The 16994-nt window shown below is 55.9% G+C and overlaps 1 protein-coding gene across 1 annotated transcript in view; it reads left to right on the top strand.

Annotated features, from left to right (window-relative positions):
- Positions 1-1200: 1200 nt before the first annotated feature.
- Positions 1201-16994, top strand: part of LOC113611229 (SH3 and multiple ankyrin repeat domains protein 3-like) — a 24158-nt gene continuing 8364 nt past the window's right edge. Inside the window, exons 1-3 of the mRNA XM_027089890.1 lie at positions 1201-1374; positions 2399-2566; positions 12517-12633. Coding sequence (XP_026945691.1) covers positions 1201-1374; positions 2399-2566; positions 12517-12633 — 459 coding nt within the window. The remainder of the gene's footprint in view (positions 1375-2398; positions 2567-12516; positions 12634-16994) is intronic.

The following is a 16994-nucleotide window of genomic DNA, read 5'->3' as shown; positions in this document are numbered from 1 at the left end:
ACTTTACATATGCTCTAGGGCGTGTCTACCCGCTGCAGATGAGTTTCAAGGAGCGGGGTAAGCCCACGAGACTCACCATGAAAAATCAAGGTACAGAGAGATTCCAACGGTGAATTTTAAGAGCCCTCCAGACAATACCCATTTATGGATAAATAAATGTTGTAACTGAAAATGGATGGGAGTCGTCAATCTAGATTTGTGGTGAAGTTGCCTTTTCTGGGGATGGAGGGTGGTGTGGTGATGTGTCAGTGACAGGCGGTTAGAAGGGCATTCCACCCCATGGAAGATGCCCCAGTCCTTTTACTCTCAAAACGTGCTTGAGGACAGAACGATTCCTTATTAACTATTAGCGTTTTGGGCCACGGGAACGTGCACGTTGTCGTGTTACTCTTTGCACTTTTCTGTAACGTAAGAGCCTCTCAGATTAGCCACATCAGAGTCATGAACTCTGCTTGGCGGTGGTGATGGCGGGCACGTGAGGGTCACTGAGGAGAGACGTCTGATGACAGAGACTGACATCCTCGGCCATGGCCACCTGCAGACTGGTCCACCTGCAGGGGGTGTGGGAGCCCCTTCCTGACCCTCGTCGCCGCAAGGCGGGCTTCAGCCTTTGGTCCCCTGGGCTTCTGCCCCACTTTGTATGTTGGTCCTTCCTTGCGTTGGTCCGGTCCCATCATGATGGCTGTTGGGGTCTCTCTGCTTTCCCAGATGGAGACCCCTGCAGGGCACGACCCTATGTCTTACTCACTTGTTTCCCTGCAGCTCAGTCCCTGGCATCTACCAAGATACCCATAGATGCTGTGAAGTTGAAATGAAGAAAGGCGGGCATCTGCCTTTCCAGTCTTTAGCTGCAGCCCTGACTGACCCCTCCTCCTACGGGGCAGCGTCGGCTGGGGCTGCGGGATTCTGTGTACCGAGGGCAGAGGCAGTCGGGGCAGCTTCTCAGACTCAGAGCCCACAAGGCGATGATGTGGAACCCTGCCTCTGCCCCCGTTGTGATTTGCCCGTGACCCCGAGAGTCACCGCCATCGTCACTAGGGTTGCCAGAGCCATGCTGAGTGCACGGACGTTTGGGGTCGGCAGGTGGGTGGGAGCCGTGACGCCCTGGCGGGTCAGTCTGTCAGGCTCACTTTGGGACGTTTGAACTTGGTTAACGGGGTCACGTGACTTGGCAGCCTTGCCCCAAGTGCCGGTTCTGACATGCATGTGTTTGGGTCCCTAGAGACTCCCCTGACCTTAGCCGCGCAGCTGGACGACCCCGTGGAGGTGATCAAAGCTCTCCGAAACGGCGGGGCCCACCTGGACTTCCGCGCCAAAGACGGGATGACGGCCCTGCACAAAGCCGCCCGCGCCAGGAGCCTGCTGGCCTTGAAGGTACAGGCGGGGCCCGTCTCACACGGTGACGCCCCCTCCTCTGATCCCCTGGGTAGGCCCTGCCCCACTCCCCATCCCACGACAGCCACCTGCGGTGACCCAAATTGTGTCCGACTAGAGCTCAGAAGTGGGGTCTGGCCCTCCTGCCCCCCCCCGCCCTTGGTGTGGTTGCTTTTATTATAGAATCTGTGAGCAGAAAGTTATCTTTCGCCTTCTGATTCCGCCAAAGGGCTCGTATTCTCAGCTCAAACCCACCTCCCTCCACGGGAGGGCGCTGCAAAGCCAGCCCTCCGCCACCGAGCCAGCCTCGCTGCTGCCAGAGCCCCCCCAGACATTGGAAGCTGATGCCGAGGGAGGGGGGAGGGCGGACCTCACCCCCGTTTTCCTCCCCGCACTGTTCTTCGAGCATGCTCTACCGGCCCTGGCTCTGTGCCTGCGGGCACAGGGCGCATGCCCCCAGCCCATGCTCTATCAGGGCCCTGGCGCAGAGGGGAGGGGACCCACAGCTGTGGGGTGACGACCCCCAAGATGGTGCTTTTCTGCAAAGCAGACTTCTTAACCACACAGCAGCTGCACACTCGTCAGCTGGCTTCCTCGGAAATCAAGTGGCAATGCTTGCTAGTTTTGCCAGCTGCAGGACGTGCACGGAGATGGGTTACACTGGACTTTCAGGTTCACACCTTTTTCCTGCAAATGTCACCTTCCCCTCGTTGCTGTCCGCTGGTCCACAGGGCCCAGCCGGGCTCAAGCAGGTAGTGCCCAGCGGGCCACGTGTGCAGAAGGCCTCCCCGTCTCCCGGATGTGGAAGCACGTGTGCGCGCCTGGCACCAAGTGCTCCTTTAGGGCCAGAAACTTCGTCGTCTAAGCTGGGGCCTCCTTAATTCCGGGAGGCCAGGAGAAGCTCGGGAACCGAGGGCTCCGTCACCCTGGCCCGGGGGAGCGTGACCTTCCTCTTCCTTCTTGACCGATTCACTCCTGTGAAGGGGGTGTGAGACCAGTGACCACACGTTGGTGTTTTTTCCAGACCCTGTTGGAGCTTGGCGCATCCCCGGATTACAAGGACAGCTACGGCCTCACGCCGCTGTATCACACTGCGGTGGTCGGGGGCGACCCCTGCTGCTGCGAGCTGCTGCTGCACGAGCACGCGGCCGTGAGCTGCAAGGACGAGAACGGCTGGCACGAGATCCACCAGGTGCGTGGGGCTCGCCCCTCACCTGCTCTCCCGACGGGCGGGGCTGGGGTGCTGGGTGAACGCCCCCTCCGTGGGAGCCGTGGGCGCCCCCGATAGAGCCTGCAGGTGCTTTCTGTGCACAGGTGCCCCAGCACAGGGCGCACTTCCCAGATCCCACCTGCAGCAGTGGAGTTGGGGGAATGTCGGCTTGTAGTCGTGGCAGAAACTGATCCACCTGGTGGCTCCGATGAAGAGTCTTTAGTGGACCGAGGGCAAGGAGAGGAGACCGTGTCTCCGGAAGCGGGGACAGCGGGCCGAGGAGGAGGACACCCGGCGGGAGCCGTGTCGCGGAGGGATGCGGGGAAGAAGTACCACGGCTGCTCCATCCTCCCGCCCTCCCATTGGCTGAGCCCCGCCAGAGCAGGCCAATCACGGAGCCTAGTGGTGCAGGCCTGGAGGTCAGGGTCTCCGGGTGGAGAAGGGTGGACAGTGGGTTTGGGAAAGCAGAGGGGGAATATCCGCACAGGAGGTCAAGGGGAGAGCCCGTCCAGGAGGTCAAGGAAGAGGCTCTGACTTCTCTCGCTCGGCCTTTACGTTGCAGTGAGTTTCAGTGCTTCTCAGGCTGCCTGTTTCCCTCCACCGCCGTCACCTTAAACACCCGCCCATCTGAGCAGGGTCACGTACCCGCCCACTGTGGTCAGAGGACCCGGCTGCCCCCGCCCCCACCCCCACCGCCTCCCCCGCCTGGGCTTTCTAATGCTCAGTTCCGGTTCATCAGCGTCCCCGCAGCCTGGAGAAGCATCCAGTTTCCTCCAGTGGTGTGACGGGGCTGTGCTGGGGGAGGGGGGAACTTCTGCGAAGCTGCTCACAGGAGCCCCCCGAGCCCACACCCTGGGCGGGACCTCGGAGGGGCAGTGATGCCTGCCTGCCCGCTGGGCCTCTGTTTGCTCATCTGTAAAGTGGGCATCAGCAGGGCCTCCCACACCCTCGGGCCACAGAGAGGACGGAATGTTAGCAAGACCCAATGTTTTCCAGATAAGTCCAGCCTTCCTGCTTTGGCCTCTGGGCTGAAGCCGTTGCTTCTGCCTGGAGTGTCACATCCTGGGCCCCCAGCTCCCCAGCCAGGGCTGCGCACAACCCCAGGGCCCGCGTTGCTCTGTTTGTCACCCACAGTGGTGCTGGGCAGTGGATGGCGTCGGTACTGTTGGCTTCTTACGTGCGGGGGGCAGGGGATGAGCTGCTCAGGGCACACGGGGGACGGAGGGCCCAGCGTGGACCTCGCCAGTGACCGGTTCCAGGTCTCCAGGGCTTCACTGAAGAAGGTGCTGGGAGGAGTTGCCCCTCCCCCAGCAGGGTTGTCACTTGGCATCTGAGCATCAGGCTGGAGGCCGTGGTCCCGGCAGTGGAGCTCCCAGTGGGCACTGCCAGCCTGGGCAGAAGGGCTGGGCCTGCCCTCACACACCCAGGCACTGAAGGTGCCCCCTGGGCCTGGAAGAGGCAAAGGAGTAGGGATGTGAGTCTCACGCTGAGGGTCTCAGTGTCGCACAGCTTGCATCCTTCCGAAGACGTGGAAACGGAGCAGAAGGGCTTGGGGTGGAGTGAAGACTCTGCGTCCCCGAGGTTTCCTGCTCGGTAGATCTCAAGTTCTGTGATGCTGTCTTCGTTTGGGTTCAGATTTGTCTTATGAAACCACCGCGTTCCCAGGGGAGGTGTGGGCCCTGCGGAGATGCCGCTCAGCCTGAGAGGAGGCGCGCGTGCCTCTCGGCGGATGGAAGGGTCAGTTATGCGGGGAGCGAGGCCGCGAGGGCCTGAGGCTGGGGGCGGAGGGCAGAGCTGAAGGGCAGGGGCAGAGGCTCAGGACGCCTCCACCACCGGCCACCTCGACTGGCGGCCTTGCCAACCGGGGGGCGTCTGCCACCCCCCCCAGGAATGGGCCGTGCTCCAGGGATCTGCCTCCTTTAACTCAGCAAAGCAAGTGAGTGCTGGAGACCGCGCTGGGCCTGGGGCCTAGACCCATAACTGCTCACGCTTCGTGGTGTTCTGAGCCACTCAGCCAAAGCCCCGGGCGTTGCAGCCACACGGCAGGCCCACGCCCACCCACTGGCACACATGTCACCCGCCAGGCCCGCTCAGCGTCCTGGACACCGAACCCAGCGGTGAACAGAAACACCCAGTCCTGTGGGTCTTACGTCCCCGTGGCGGGGGGTGGGGACAGCGAGACAAATGGATGTGAACAAAGATTACAGACCCACACGTGCTCACACGCACACACACACGTCTGTGCCCACATGTGGCGCAGGCCCGGCAGTGCTTCACATCTCCCCGAGATGGTTCACACGGTGACCAGGCTGGGGCAGGACGGGGGTCCCCAAGGTGTGGGCAGTGCTCTGTCCCTCTGCTCGTCTCCGCTCATAGCTGCACTTGGCCGTCAGCTCCGTGGTGACCTTTAAAAGGCCAAGCCCATCGTCACACGTGGACCCACTGAGGGTGTGAAAGAGGAGAGTTTCAGGCTCCACCAGCGACTCCGAAGCGGGGGTCCTAGCCCTGTTGGCGTGAGCAGCCCTGGGGGTCCTCAAGGACCCTGTATTTCCATCTGCCAGGCTTCTGCTCCTAAGCCCCTCTGTTAACTGTAGGTTCTTCTACTATTCAGGCCTGGTGAGGCCATCCCATCGGGAGGTACCTGCCAGTGAGAATGGCTTGTTACTGACCGCAAGAAGAGGGGCACAGCCCACCACGCACGGCCACGCGGGGAAGGCGGGGGGTTGTGCGCGCAGAGCCGTTACTGTGGTTTTCGAGGGAGGGAGCAGGTGAGGCATGACAAGCAGGCTGAGTGAGCTCAGTGGCCCTGGGGCACGGGGGCCGCCCTGTTGTCTGGGACCTGCCCTGGGTGCTTAGGACAGGGGTGAGGGGCCCAGAGAGGAGGGCTCAGGTGAGGACTCTGCACGGTGGTTTGTATTTGGAAGCTGGGCTCACGGCTGAGTCCTCTTCCATCTCCGGCTTCCATCTCCAGCTCTTCCTGGCAGGGCAGCCCCTTCAGGGGAGCAGCCAGCAAGACCCCTGGTGCCGGAGCATCAGAAACACAGAACACGGGGCAGCGGAGTGCGTTCAGCCCAAGTCCAGCTGAGTGACCCCTCACGGGGGGCTCCGTGCCCCGACGACCTTGGGGAGACCTTGGAGAGCTCTTCTTTCCTCCCCTCGCCCCCCTTCCTACCTGTTCTCCCCTCCCCCCTCAACCAGGCTAATGTTTCCCCCCACTCCGTGCTGCGTTGGCCTCCCGCTGAGACTCACGCCCTCATCGAATACACGTGACAGTCGTGGCCATCTCTCTTGTCTCTTGGGACGGCTGCCCTGAGACGGAGGGTGACCGTGCGTGTTGGGGCAGTGGGGGTCACTTTCTCCGGTGCCGGCTCCCTGCCATGATTCCAGCCCCTGACACCCCCGCGTGGATTCCGAGCATCCAGCACCAGAGCTACCCAACCTCCGGGGTCCCCGCCCCTGGCAGCGCCTTTGGAGCTTGGAGGCCTTCAGCCCAGTTGTCCCATCCTGCTCCGCTATCCCGCGTCACCCGTCAGGGTCCGTCCACCGCCCTCTAGTGGCGGGTTTCTTTTTCGCGCAAGTCCTGCGGAAGCACCTGTGTTATCCAAGCCGCTGTCTTCACCTGCTCTGGCGTGACCGTCAGGAGGGCATCGTGCAGGATGCTCAGCGAGGAACCTCGCATACTGCCGTCCCCCCGCCCCCGGATTATCTTCCTCCGTCAGGGCTCACGTTCACCCAGCAAACGCTGTCCTCTCCATCTTTTCACACCCCTCCAGCAGCCCTCGCAGACACCCTCGCTGGTCTCTGAGTTAGCCGGGCCCAGAGAGGGTGAGTGACCAGCCCGAGGCTCCCAGCGGGGCTCCCTGCCAGAAGCCTGCTTCTTTGTCCGGCCTCCAGGGCTCTCAGACAGAAGCCACCCCTCTAATGACAAGGCACTTGTGGCAGAAGGAAGTGGAGGGCAGGTGGGTTTGCATCGCCCAGCTGGACTGATTCTAGCCCTGCTGTCTTGGAGAAGCACCTCAGAGTTCTGGGGTCCACAACTCCCTCTGCATGGCAGCCGACAGCTCCTTCCCAGCCGGCTGGCTCCCCATCCTTCCAGGGCACCTGAGTGCCCGCAACCTGACCTGCTCACAGGTGTTGCAGAATGCTTGCGTGGCTTTCCGGGGTGTTGCCCGGGGCAGGTGTTTAACTGCAAAGGGAGGTCTTCACATCCAGCCCCCAGGCCCCGCGACTGGGGACGCCCGTCCCCCTGAATGCTGACTTTGGAAGAGAACTTTTTTGACCTGTCTGCAAACCATCTTTCAACTTGTTATTCAGGTTACTCTAATTTTTTTCATTACAAAAGACATATCTGCTCAACATGCAAGTCTTTAAAACTACGAAGAAACATAAAGAAGGAAGTAAAAAACACCCAAATGCATTCCCAGAACATGGTGGGCCAGATTACGGGGGCTTCACTGAAGTTTTAGTTGCTAAGTACTTTCACATCCATTGGGGCAGTGCCCGGCACCTAGCTCCGACCAAAGGGAGGAGGGGGGTTTGGCTGTCTCAGGACTTGAGGAAGAGTTGCTGGCGAAGCCAAGGTTCCTGAAGAGGACGCCGTCCCCAGTGAGAGGACAGCTGCTTGGTCTCGTGTTTCCACACACCTTTGTGGGCAGCTATGCCCACAGGACTGGCCCACATGGGGCGTCTCGCTCCCTTCCTCCTTCCCTGAGTCTGTCGATTCCATTTGGAGGATAAGTGAGATTTCCTCCTTGTGCTGTCGGTAGCGTATATTCTGGGCTGGGATTGCAAAACCCCCTCAACATGGCCTGGGTCACCTGAGCAAGTGGCTTACCCTCTCTGAGCTTCTTTGCTAATCTCTAAAGCTGGCTGAGTAACAATTCATAGAGCTGTCAAGACAGTTAAATGATGCATTGACTATAGCGCCTGGCATCTAGTAAGTGCTCAGTAAGTGCTGGCCACGCCCCCATCAAAACCATCATTGTCAGCATTATCATCTGGCCACGCCCCCATCGCCATCATGGTCCTTATCATCTGACCACGCCCCCATCACTGTCATCCTTATCACTGTCATCAGGCCATGTCTGGTTTCCTCTGTGAGGAATGATACTTGGCAGTCAGAGAGCACTTAACCGATTCGCTCACGGGCCTTCACACAGGTCTCATTTGATTCCTGCAATGATTCTGTCAAGGATGCTTTATCATTTGGCCTTACCTTTGTTATTGGTTGCTATTTATTATTTACCATTTTCAAGTGAGGAGTTTTAACTGTAAGGAAATCACCGTTTTTGGCCGCTACTCCCTCCTGTCCCTCTTCCTCGCTGAGCTCACCCCTGCTCACCCTCAGCCCTGGGCTCCAAGTCCTTGGCGCTTCCCCTGACCCCACAGTAAGGGACAGGCCCCTGGGGAGGTTCCCTCGTGGTGTGGTCCTGGGTCTCTGTGTGGGTGCTTACTGCCTGCTAACTGTTCTGCTGTCCTATCTCCAGCTTGTCTTATAAAGTACGTATTATAGGAGGAAAGCCTAAGTGTGATGTGGACTTAAATAATTTTGCCTGTGGCACTGAACCAAGCAGAGCATTTGCAATGCAGTGAACTCCTCGTTGCTCCAGTTGCATTGCACAACCCCAGGGGGCGCTGTGACACTTGCTGTAAATGTAGGCTTGTAGATTATCACAACAGGTGTCCAGCAGGTGGCAGTGAAGTGCTTGAAGGAAGGAGCACTCTTCCCTAATTTACACCAAATTATGTGTTTGGGGGGGATGCCCAGCACAGGTCGGTGAATCCCAAATCCCAGATCTTGTGGGGAGTCTACGCCAAATACTCGTGCCCGGGAGATTTGCAGGCAGGAGATGTGGGGTGGAGCCCCACACACACATGCATTTTCCATAAAGCATCTCAGAAAAAAATGGGTAAGCAATGTGAGTGTAAGAGGTGCTGTTTTGTTTTACATTCTAGTTCCTCTCTGACCTCTGTCCATCCTTTTAATCTGTCTCCCAAGGGCCAGAGAGGACAACACCGTTTTCAGAAAAAGGACAGAGGGTTAGCACGGCTTATCTTGGGGGAGGACAAATTCTTACTTTGATAAGCTTTGAGGTCCTTATGTCAAGCAAGCACTCATTTCTTCTTTTTAACTGTGAATGAGTATTTAATTTCAAACTTTAAGAGGAGTTGCAAAAGCAACACAGAGTTCTCCCATATTCCCTTCATTCAGAGACCACATTTGAGTTTTTCCAAAGGATCCAGTCCGGGATCCCGCAGGAGCCCTTCCATCTGGGAGACTTCATAAGTCTTCCCTAGATTCTCTCAAGGGACTCTTTTGAAGATTATGGGGTAGTCATTTTGGAGACTGTCTCCCAGTTTGGGTTTGCTCAGTGTTTCCTCGTGATGAGATGCAAGATGTGCATGTTTGCAGGAATGTCATGGAAGGGACGTGTGTTTCTGGCAGTCCTGTTACGTGGCAGGTGGTGACCATTTGCTGTTGTTGGTAATGTTCACTCTGACCCCCTGATCACGGGGAATCTGCCAGGTTCTCCACCCTAGTTTTCTCTTCCCTTTGAAGTTAGTATTTTGTGGGACCTTTAGACTATTTTAGAAAACCCCTTTTCTCATCTCCCTCTCTCCTGCTGGTTTTTAGCACCCAATGGTATTTCTTGTCTGAATTAAGTAATTCATTGGAGATTCTCTAAATCTAAATGGAGATTTTCTACTCCCATCCTTGCTTCTCACACTAATTCGTTGGCTTCCTGTCATCAGGAAGAGCTTTCTCTTCTTGTTTATTTATTCACTTATTTGTAGCAATGTGGTTGGGTGGGTGTCTATTTATTCAACAGGTAACCATCTGTTAATGTTGTCCCACTTTGGGTCCAGGGAGCCGCATCAAGGTGGCCTGTGTGTCCTGTGGACACACCCCCATCCTTTCTGGCGCACTTCCTTACCTTCTGGTTCCACAAGGTATTCCAGGCTCATCTCGTTCTTTTCCTGCCTCAGCCCTGGAATAGGCCATCTCTGTAAGAAGCCCTTGTGCTTTCTTCTGAGTTCAGTAAGTCCTTTACATACGAACCTTCAAGTTGCAAGCTTTCGAAGATGAGAATGTGTGTCCGCATGTCCAGTCACATAACTTCGTTCCCGTGTCTGGCGTTATCTGCAACCTAGGCTCACTTTGTTGCACTTAAGAACAAATTGGACTTACGAATGCCCTCTCAGAACTGACCTTGTTCATGTGTAGGGGGACTTACCGTATAGAGTGGTATTTAGAACGCAAGATCCGAGTATTAAGTGTGCTCACTGCTACCGGGCTTTTGCTGATCCCAGCCGCTCTCAGGAGGGGGAGTTAGGGACACACGTCCTCGCACGTCCACGTGTTCCTACACATTTACTTTTTTGCTTTTCTCTATATTGAAAACCATGTGCTTATACTGATAGCTCTTGTTCCTGTCCAGTACCACAGAGTTTATTCTGGTTTTCTCCCACGCTGGATTAGTAACTCCCTTTCTTTGACGGTGGGAAACCTGCTCCCATTTTCCTCCATGCATTTACCTGTTGCTCAGCCCCCCTGAATGCAGCCCGTCTGCTGACTCGTCTGGCCAGCACCTTGCTCAGATTCCCTTCCCCCTTCCCCGTCTGCGAGGCTGCTTCCTCAGCAGGTATGGCTTCTATCACGCAACAGCCGGTGGTTTAAAAGAAGAGACGTGCAAAGGAGATCCTTTAAAGAAGCGAATGGTAGAATTTAAGACTGGGGGATTACAGGAGATTTTTTTGTTTCAGCACTTGTCTGATGTTTCTGGTTTCGCTTGTTTTCAAACAATAGGCTTGGAGAAAGAGGCCCTTGAGGGGGATTCTCTCCCTGACAGTCAGCCCGGAGTAAAAGGCTCTAGTTTACCTTTTTGCATTGATCCTATTGTAACCCTTGGTGGGGAGAACGTGAACGCCATCCCGATGATGTAATGTAAAACCCACAATTTCAGATGAACCTGGGGAAGAGGAAGGGTGAGTCTGGAGTGATTGTAAAGATGTTTTTTAAGCTAACTCTCTTTGTTTTTGACTACAGGACAATTCAATTATGTCACAACACAGTCTTGCCTCCTGGAAGTTCTTTGGAGAGAGTTGATTAGCCAGGGCTCCTCCAATTTGAGGAACAAAAATCCCAACTCAAACTGGCTTAAGGGGAAAATTAAAATTATGCCTAGGCTTACATCCTGAAAAACCCAGGCCCAGTTGTAGCTGAGAGGGGTCCACAGGGCATCTGTTGCTTGGCCGTGCGTGCGTGCGTGCGTGCGTGCGTGTGTGTGTGTGTGTGTGTGTCTTGTTTTCTCTCTCCTTCCTTTAGCTCCCACTTCTCCCTTCCTCTGCACTGGTGGCCCCAGCAGCTCCGGCTTCTGTGGCTTTTTTGCTGGCCACCTTGGAGGAAAGAGAGAACTTCATTTTCTCAGTGGTTCTGACAAATGTTCCAGTCTCGTCTTCACAGGCCCCCGAGAGTCACTTGGGCATCCCCAGCCCACGCCTGTGGCCGGAAGATAGATTGTTCTGTGTCCGCTGCAGGCATGGGGGGTGGGGCAGGCCCCCAGACCTCTGGGAGTGGGGTCGGGTGGCCCCCAGAGGAAGAGGCAGGCGCTGCTGCCACAAGAAGGGAAGGCGCGGGTGGGCAGGGAAAAGCCGTATCTTCGGGAACGATCTGCTCTGTAAACGGATGAGATGATATTACGGGCAGCAGGGGTTGTAAGTGGGTGTTTCTCAGGGTTTTTTTTTAAAGCTCGTCCAATTACTAGTCCCCGTGTCTTTCCTGTCATCTCTCCTCTCTATTAATTGGCGAGGTGTAGCTCTTTGTCGTGGGCCATGCAGAGGTGAAATGCCCCTCCATCTGTCTCAGTTATCGGAAAGGCAGGATTACTGAGCCCTTCTTCCTCTGGCTACCATGCAGCCCAACCCAAACCACCCGCAGCTGCCTGTCCTGGCCTGGCCGGCCGTCTCCCCGCCGGGCGCTTCCCCACCCTCGGTGTGAGCGGTTCTGGATCAGAACCCCCGCTTCCTGCCTTTCACGTCTCCCTATCCGGTTGTCACCCCACCAGAGGGACAGTGGGTCTTACACCCTTGGCACTGCCCATCGCTGGGTGCCCAGGAAGTGCCGGTGGATGGGGTGGGGTTAGTCGGATATGACTTGCTTCCCAAGGTCAAGGGTTGCTCCAGCATCGAGCGGCATGCGCTGGACCCTCTGCTGGACCTGGACGGCAGCCCCTTGGTCACAGTACGGGGCCCTCCCTGCTCCCTGTGAGCTGCAAGGGGTGGGGGGCAGCTGGCCTGTCCCTGAGCATCATTGGGGGTCCTTTCAGGCCCCTTATTCATGTGACTCTCATGAGAACCCTGGGAAGAGTAGAGTTTCCATTTACACATGAAGACAGAGGCTCAGTGAAAGTTCTGGAAAACGAGGCCAGATCTGGTTGACCCCAGAGCCCTGTTGGCTCATAAATCACACGTCACCTCCTAGAAGGGCTCAGGAAAGGGTGGGGCTGCCCCTTGCCTTGAAGAGGACGGGCGGGATCTCTTCCCAGGACACAGCCCGGTCCATGCACCGCTCCCGGCTGTTTTCACGCCTCCTCCGGGGTGGGGAGCTTGGATAAACAACACCTGGGACCTGGTCTGCATTTCCTGGTCGCTAAGGCCGGGTGCAAAGACATGCCCTGGTCTCTCTGGGCTTCCCGGGCCTCAGGACTGAGTGGAAGGAACAGGGGCCCCTTTGCAGACCCCACCCCCCCCGTCGAACAGCTGAGCACAGTCTTCAAACCCAATACGAGCTCCTTCTCCTGATTCCCCAGGGGTCTGAGGTGTGGGACCTGGTCCAGAATGGGGGCTGGGCTGTGTTGGCCACACCGTTGGTTCTGGGGGCGCCCGGTGTGTCCCGGGCAGCTCCCGGTTCACAGCGTGGACTCTCATTTCAGGCCTGCAGGTACGGACACGTGCAGCACCTGGAGCACCTGCTCTTCTACGGGGCTGACATGGGGGCCCAGAACGCCTCGGGGAACACTGCCCTGCACATCTGCGCCCTCTACAACCAGGTCAGTGAGCAGGGCAGCTGCGCCACACCCTCCATAACCGCGTGGGCACCGGGGCCAGGGCTGTGCTGAGTGCTTTGCAGGTGGATATCCAGCTCCAGCTGCCGGCACAAAGTCCCACAGATGGGGCGGCTTAAACAGCAGACGTTTATTTCTCACAGTCCTGGTTGGACGTCCCAGATCAAGGTGCCAGCCTGCTTGGTTCCAGGAGAAGGTCGTCTTCCTGGTTTGGGTTTGCACGACTCCTCTCACTGTGTCCTTACATGTGGAGAGAGAGAACGAGCACTGGTGTCTCTTCTTCTAAGGACACTAATCCTATCAGATCGGGGCCCCACCCTCATGACCTCATTTAACCTAATCACCTCCTGAAGACCCATCTCCAGATACAGTCACGTTGGGAGGTTAGGGCTTCAACGTAGGGATCTGGGGAGACACACTCAGTGCAGAGCGGGGAGTGGTACTCACCTGCTTCTTTGAGAGTGGTTATCCCTGTTGTAGAGAAGAAAACTGAGCCACAGGAAGTGAAGGGAGGGTCCTGGGGCACAGCTGGTACAGTCAGAGATGGGCATCGAAACCCCCATGGCTGAGGGTGCAGACTCTGCGGTTATGGTGTCACACGTACCCCACAGGGGGTCTCTACTGGGGCCTGGGGGGGGTGCGGGGTGGAGCCATGAAATGGGGAAGGGTGTGGCTGACAGAGCCCCCAGGACAGTTATGGTGCCCCACCAGACCCCAACAGGACCACCATGAAACAGAGGCAAGCCTTACATCACTACATGTACAAACGTGTCCCCAGTGGGCTTTTTCTTTTCAATTCCTTTTTAATTGTGGATAAATATGTAAAACATAACGAAGATTTGACTGTCTTAACTGTTTTTAAGCATGCAGTTCAGTGCATTATTGTATGACCATCCCCTCCATCCCTCTCCGGAACTTTCCATCCTCCCAAACTGACACTCTGTCCCCACTAAACGTTCACTCCCCACGCCCTCCCCAGCCCCTGGCCCCCACCAGCTACTTTCTGTCTCTGTGGATTTGACTCCTCTAGGGACCTCATGGGAGTGGAATCACGCAGTATTTATCTTTTTGTGTCTGGCTTATTTCACTGAGCATCATGTCCTCAAGGTTTATGCACGTTGTAGCCTGTGACAGAATTTCCTTCCTTTTTAAGGCTGAGTAATCTTCCATTGTGTGGATGGACCACATTTTGTCCGTTCATCTGTCAGGGGACATGGGTCGCCTCCACCTCTTGGCTGTTGTGAATAGTGATGCCGTGAACGTGCAAATCTTTCTTCAGGACCCCGCTCTCACTACTTTTGGGGACACACCCACAAGTGAAGCCTCGATGAGAACAATTTGTACAAAACCCACAGTCTTCTGTGTGAGATGGACTGAAAACCAAGGCGAGCTGGGAGTGAGTGTGCTCGGGAAGCAGCAGGGGTGGGATGCGACTCCTGCCCCCAGGCATGCCTCCTAAATGACGGGGCACACACCCCGTGCAGTGTGACCACTGGGCTACCGTGTGAGGAGTGAAGCTGAGAGCCTCTGGTCCTGCCGGGAGGCAGGGGGAGGCCAGAAGTCGGCAGGGGGGCACGTGGAGGGGTGTGGGAAGGGGCTGGCTCCCCGGAGATGGGTTGGGGCACTGCTTCAGGGGGTGGCGTTAGTTTCCTTGGTGCCTGAAGTCAAGATAGTTCCTGGATATCACTAGTAAGGGCTCCTCTGTCCTTTCTTCTTTTATTCTTCTCTTTCTCTGATTTCAGGGAACTTAAGGTGTGGAGCAGGGAGGTGTGGACACTCCACAGAGCAGCTGAGCAAAATAGGGGTGGGGGGGTCTACCACCTAGAGGAACAGAGGGGAAATCATGGATTAGGGTGACTGCTGGGGGCCCCTAAGCTGTGTGCACTCTGCTTATCCTCTCTCTGCCATCCAATCCAAAGCAATGATTCCATCTTTTTGAGTGAAATCTCCAGCCTTTGCCTACACCCAAGTCCTTTCCCTGCTCACTCCATGACTACTCCATCCCAGGCCCCTCCAGCCACTCTGTAATCCCACTTTGCTTCTAGCTATTGAAACCTCCTAGATTCTTTGCCCTAGAAAACTCCTATGCATCCTTCAAAACCCAACCGAGATATCCTGCCCTCAGTCAAGCCTTTTCTTGATGAGCCCCTGATAGAGTTAGTTGTACTTTTTACTCTGTAGCCCTTTGCAGTACAGCCAGGGTGAACTGCCCAGGATCAGGTCGTTATTAGGCCTTACCTGTCTTCCCTACGGGCATCCCCTCCCCGCTTGGGCTCACCTTCTCAGGGGCGTAAACCACCATCTTTCAGTGTGTCCCCTGCTCCTGGCACAGGAGAGCAGCTCAGCCAGATGAGGTTGGGGAAGAATTTCAGTTTGACTCCAAGGAGTATTCTGAGAGCTGCTGGCCAGCTCCTCAATGAAAGCATACTGATGGGATTTGCACGCAGCTGGGGCCCTAGGTGTTCCAAGGCATTTGGATGTTGGAATGGCTTTATGAGCACGGAGAGATCTTGCTTGGCCGCACTAGAAAAACACGCATCATGAACCTTGGCTTTGGTTGGTAAAACATCTGTGCCAACGTGTGCTTCTTAATTATTGCCTTAGAGGGGAAAAGCATTCCTTAATTGTCCCCAGTAGATTTTATCATGAAAAAAAAACAAAACCAAACCCAGAAAACCGTGTTTTCTGTCTCTTGAAATAATGGTGGACAAGATGGTCTTTGAACACGTAACCTTTCTGTTAGAAAATGTCAAGACGTGTTGGGAATCTGAATTCCGAGTTATTCATGGTGCTGGGTTTGACTGGTGTCACTCTGCCTCCTCCAGATTTGTCCCCACCCTCGGCTGATGACTGTAGGAGGGCCCAGAGCTGCCCGGGGCTCTCAGGAAAACCCCTCCGCTCCTGCCTTAGGTTAGAGGGTCCAGCAGACTTTTTCTGTAAAGAGTCATTTAGTAAATATTCTGGCTTTTCAGACCACGTGGACTTCTTCACAGCTACTCAACTCTGCCGCTGCAGTGTGAACTTAACCACAGGTGATATGCAGATTAATGTGTGGCTGTACGCCAATAAAACTTTATTTATAAAACAGGCAGCGGTTCAGGTTAGCCTGTGGGCCCCAGTTTGCCAGGCCCAGCCAGGCATAGAAGGCTGCATCTGTCCTCTCACCAGAAGTAAGGTAAGGACAGACTCCCCACTCCAGGGCTGAGTGTCTTCCTCCTAGCGTGCCAGGGAGGCCCCGTCAGGGAGTGAGAGCTGTCCCCTCTCCAGGGTCCTGGGACCTCCAGGGCCAGCCTACTGCTGTCCAGCTCCACCCATCTGTCCCTCTGTGGCAGCAGGGGTAGAGTGCCTTTGGTGGCATCTCCTGTTTTGGACACCCTGCCTTGCATTATGTGCCAGGGGCCATCACAGAGGGTCACAGACTGGTGCTTGGTGGCCCCATAGCCCCTGGACAGCATGTCCAGTTGGGAGTCAGCAAGTGTTCTGGGATCCAGCTTCATTAATCCCTCGTGCCCCTTCCCTGGGATGCTAGTGTGACCTTTAACCTTTTCCCTCAGTCCCGCCTCAGCCGTTGAGGCATCTCACTGATGTACTAAGAGAAGCCGGTCCATTCGGCCTCTCAGTGTGATTCAGAGATGCATAGCTCCGTACACACTAGCGTCCTCGTGATGACCTGTCCGAGAGGAATGGAGGGAGGGATGGAGATCCCTGAGCCTTTGTCTGGCGCACCCGGCAATGGTACCTAACCTGAAGTCCTGTCCTCCCCAAGTCACTGGTGTGCTGGCCTCCTCGCTGTGTCCACTTTCAATTTCTACATACATGAGATGTGTATGGCTGTGTGAGGCCAGGCTCAGGGCCAACAAGAGAAACCGCTCTGCAACTTCAAGCAGAAAGGGGTGCCGTACAGGGCACTCTGGGGAGAAACATTGAGAAATAGACTGTCCCAGCTGTGGGGACACAGTGCTTTTGGGTCAGGATGGGAGTCAGGGAAAGGCACTAAGAAGCAGCCTCTAGGTAGAGTTGCAATGCAGGGAGCCGTGGCAGTCTGGGTTTCATAAAATCCCTCCTCTGTAATATGGAGATAATTATACCCAGCTTGCAGGGTTGCTAAGAGGCTTAAAATAGAAAGCAAACATATGGCATGCCTGGCACACGGCAGATTTTCAGTAAGAGTGGCTGTAATGGTGATGATTATGGTGTGATGATGGATGGTGACTATGGTGATGATGATGATGGTGGTGGTGATGATGATGGATGGTGACTATGGTGATGATGGTGGTGATGGTGATGATTATGGTGTGATGATGGATGGTGACTATGGTGATGATGATGGTGGTGGTGATGATGAT

The sequence above is a fragment of the Aethalodelphis obliquidens genome, unplaced genomic scaffold (genome assembly GCF_003676395.1).
Source record: "Aethalodelphis obliquidens isolate GAN/ISIS:26980383/991018 unplaced genomic scaffold, ASM367639v1 scaffold69, whole genome shotgun sequence".
Classification (NCBI taxonomy): domain Eukaryota; kingdom Metazoa; phylum Chordata; class Mammalia; order Artiodactyla; family Delphinidae; genus Aethalodelphis; species Aethalodelphis obliquidens.
The sequence above is the reverse complement of the archived record's forward strand: the minus strand, read 5'-3'. Positions and strand labels throughout refer to the sequence as shown.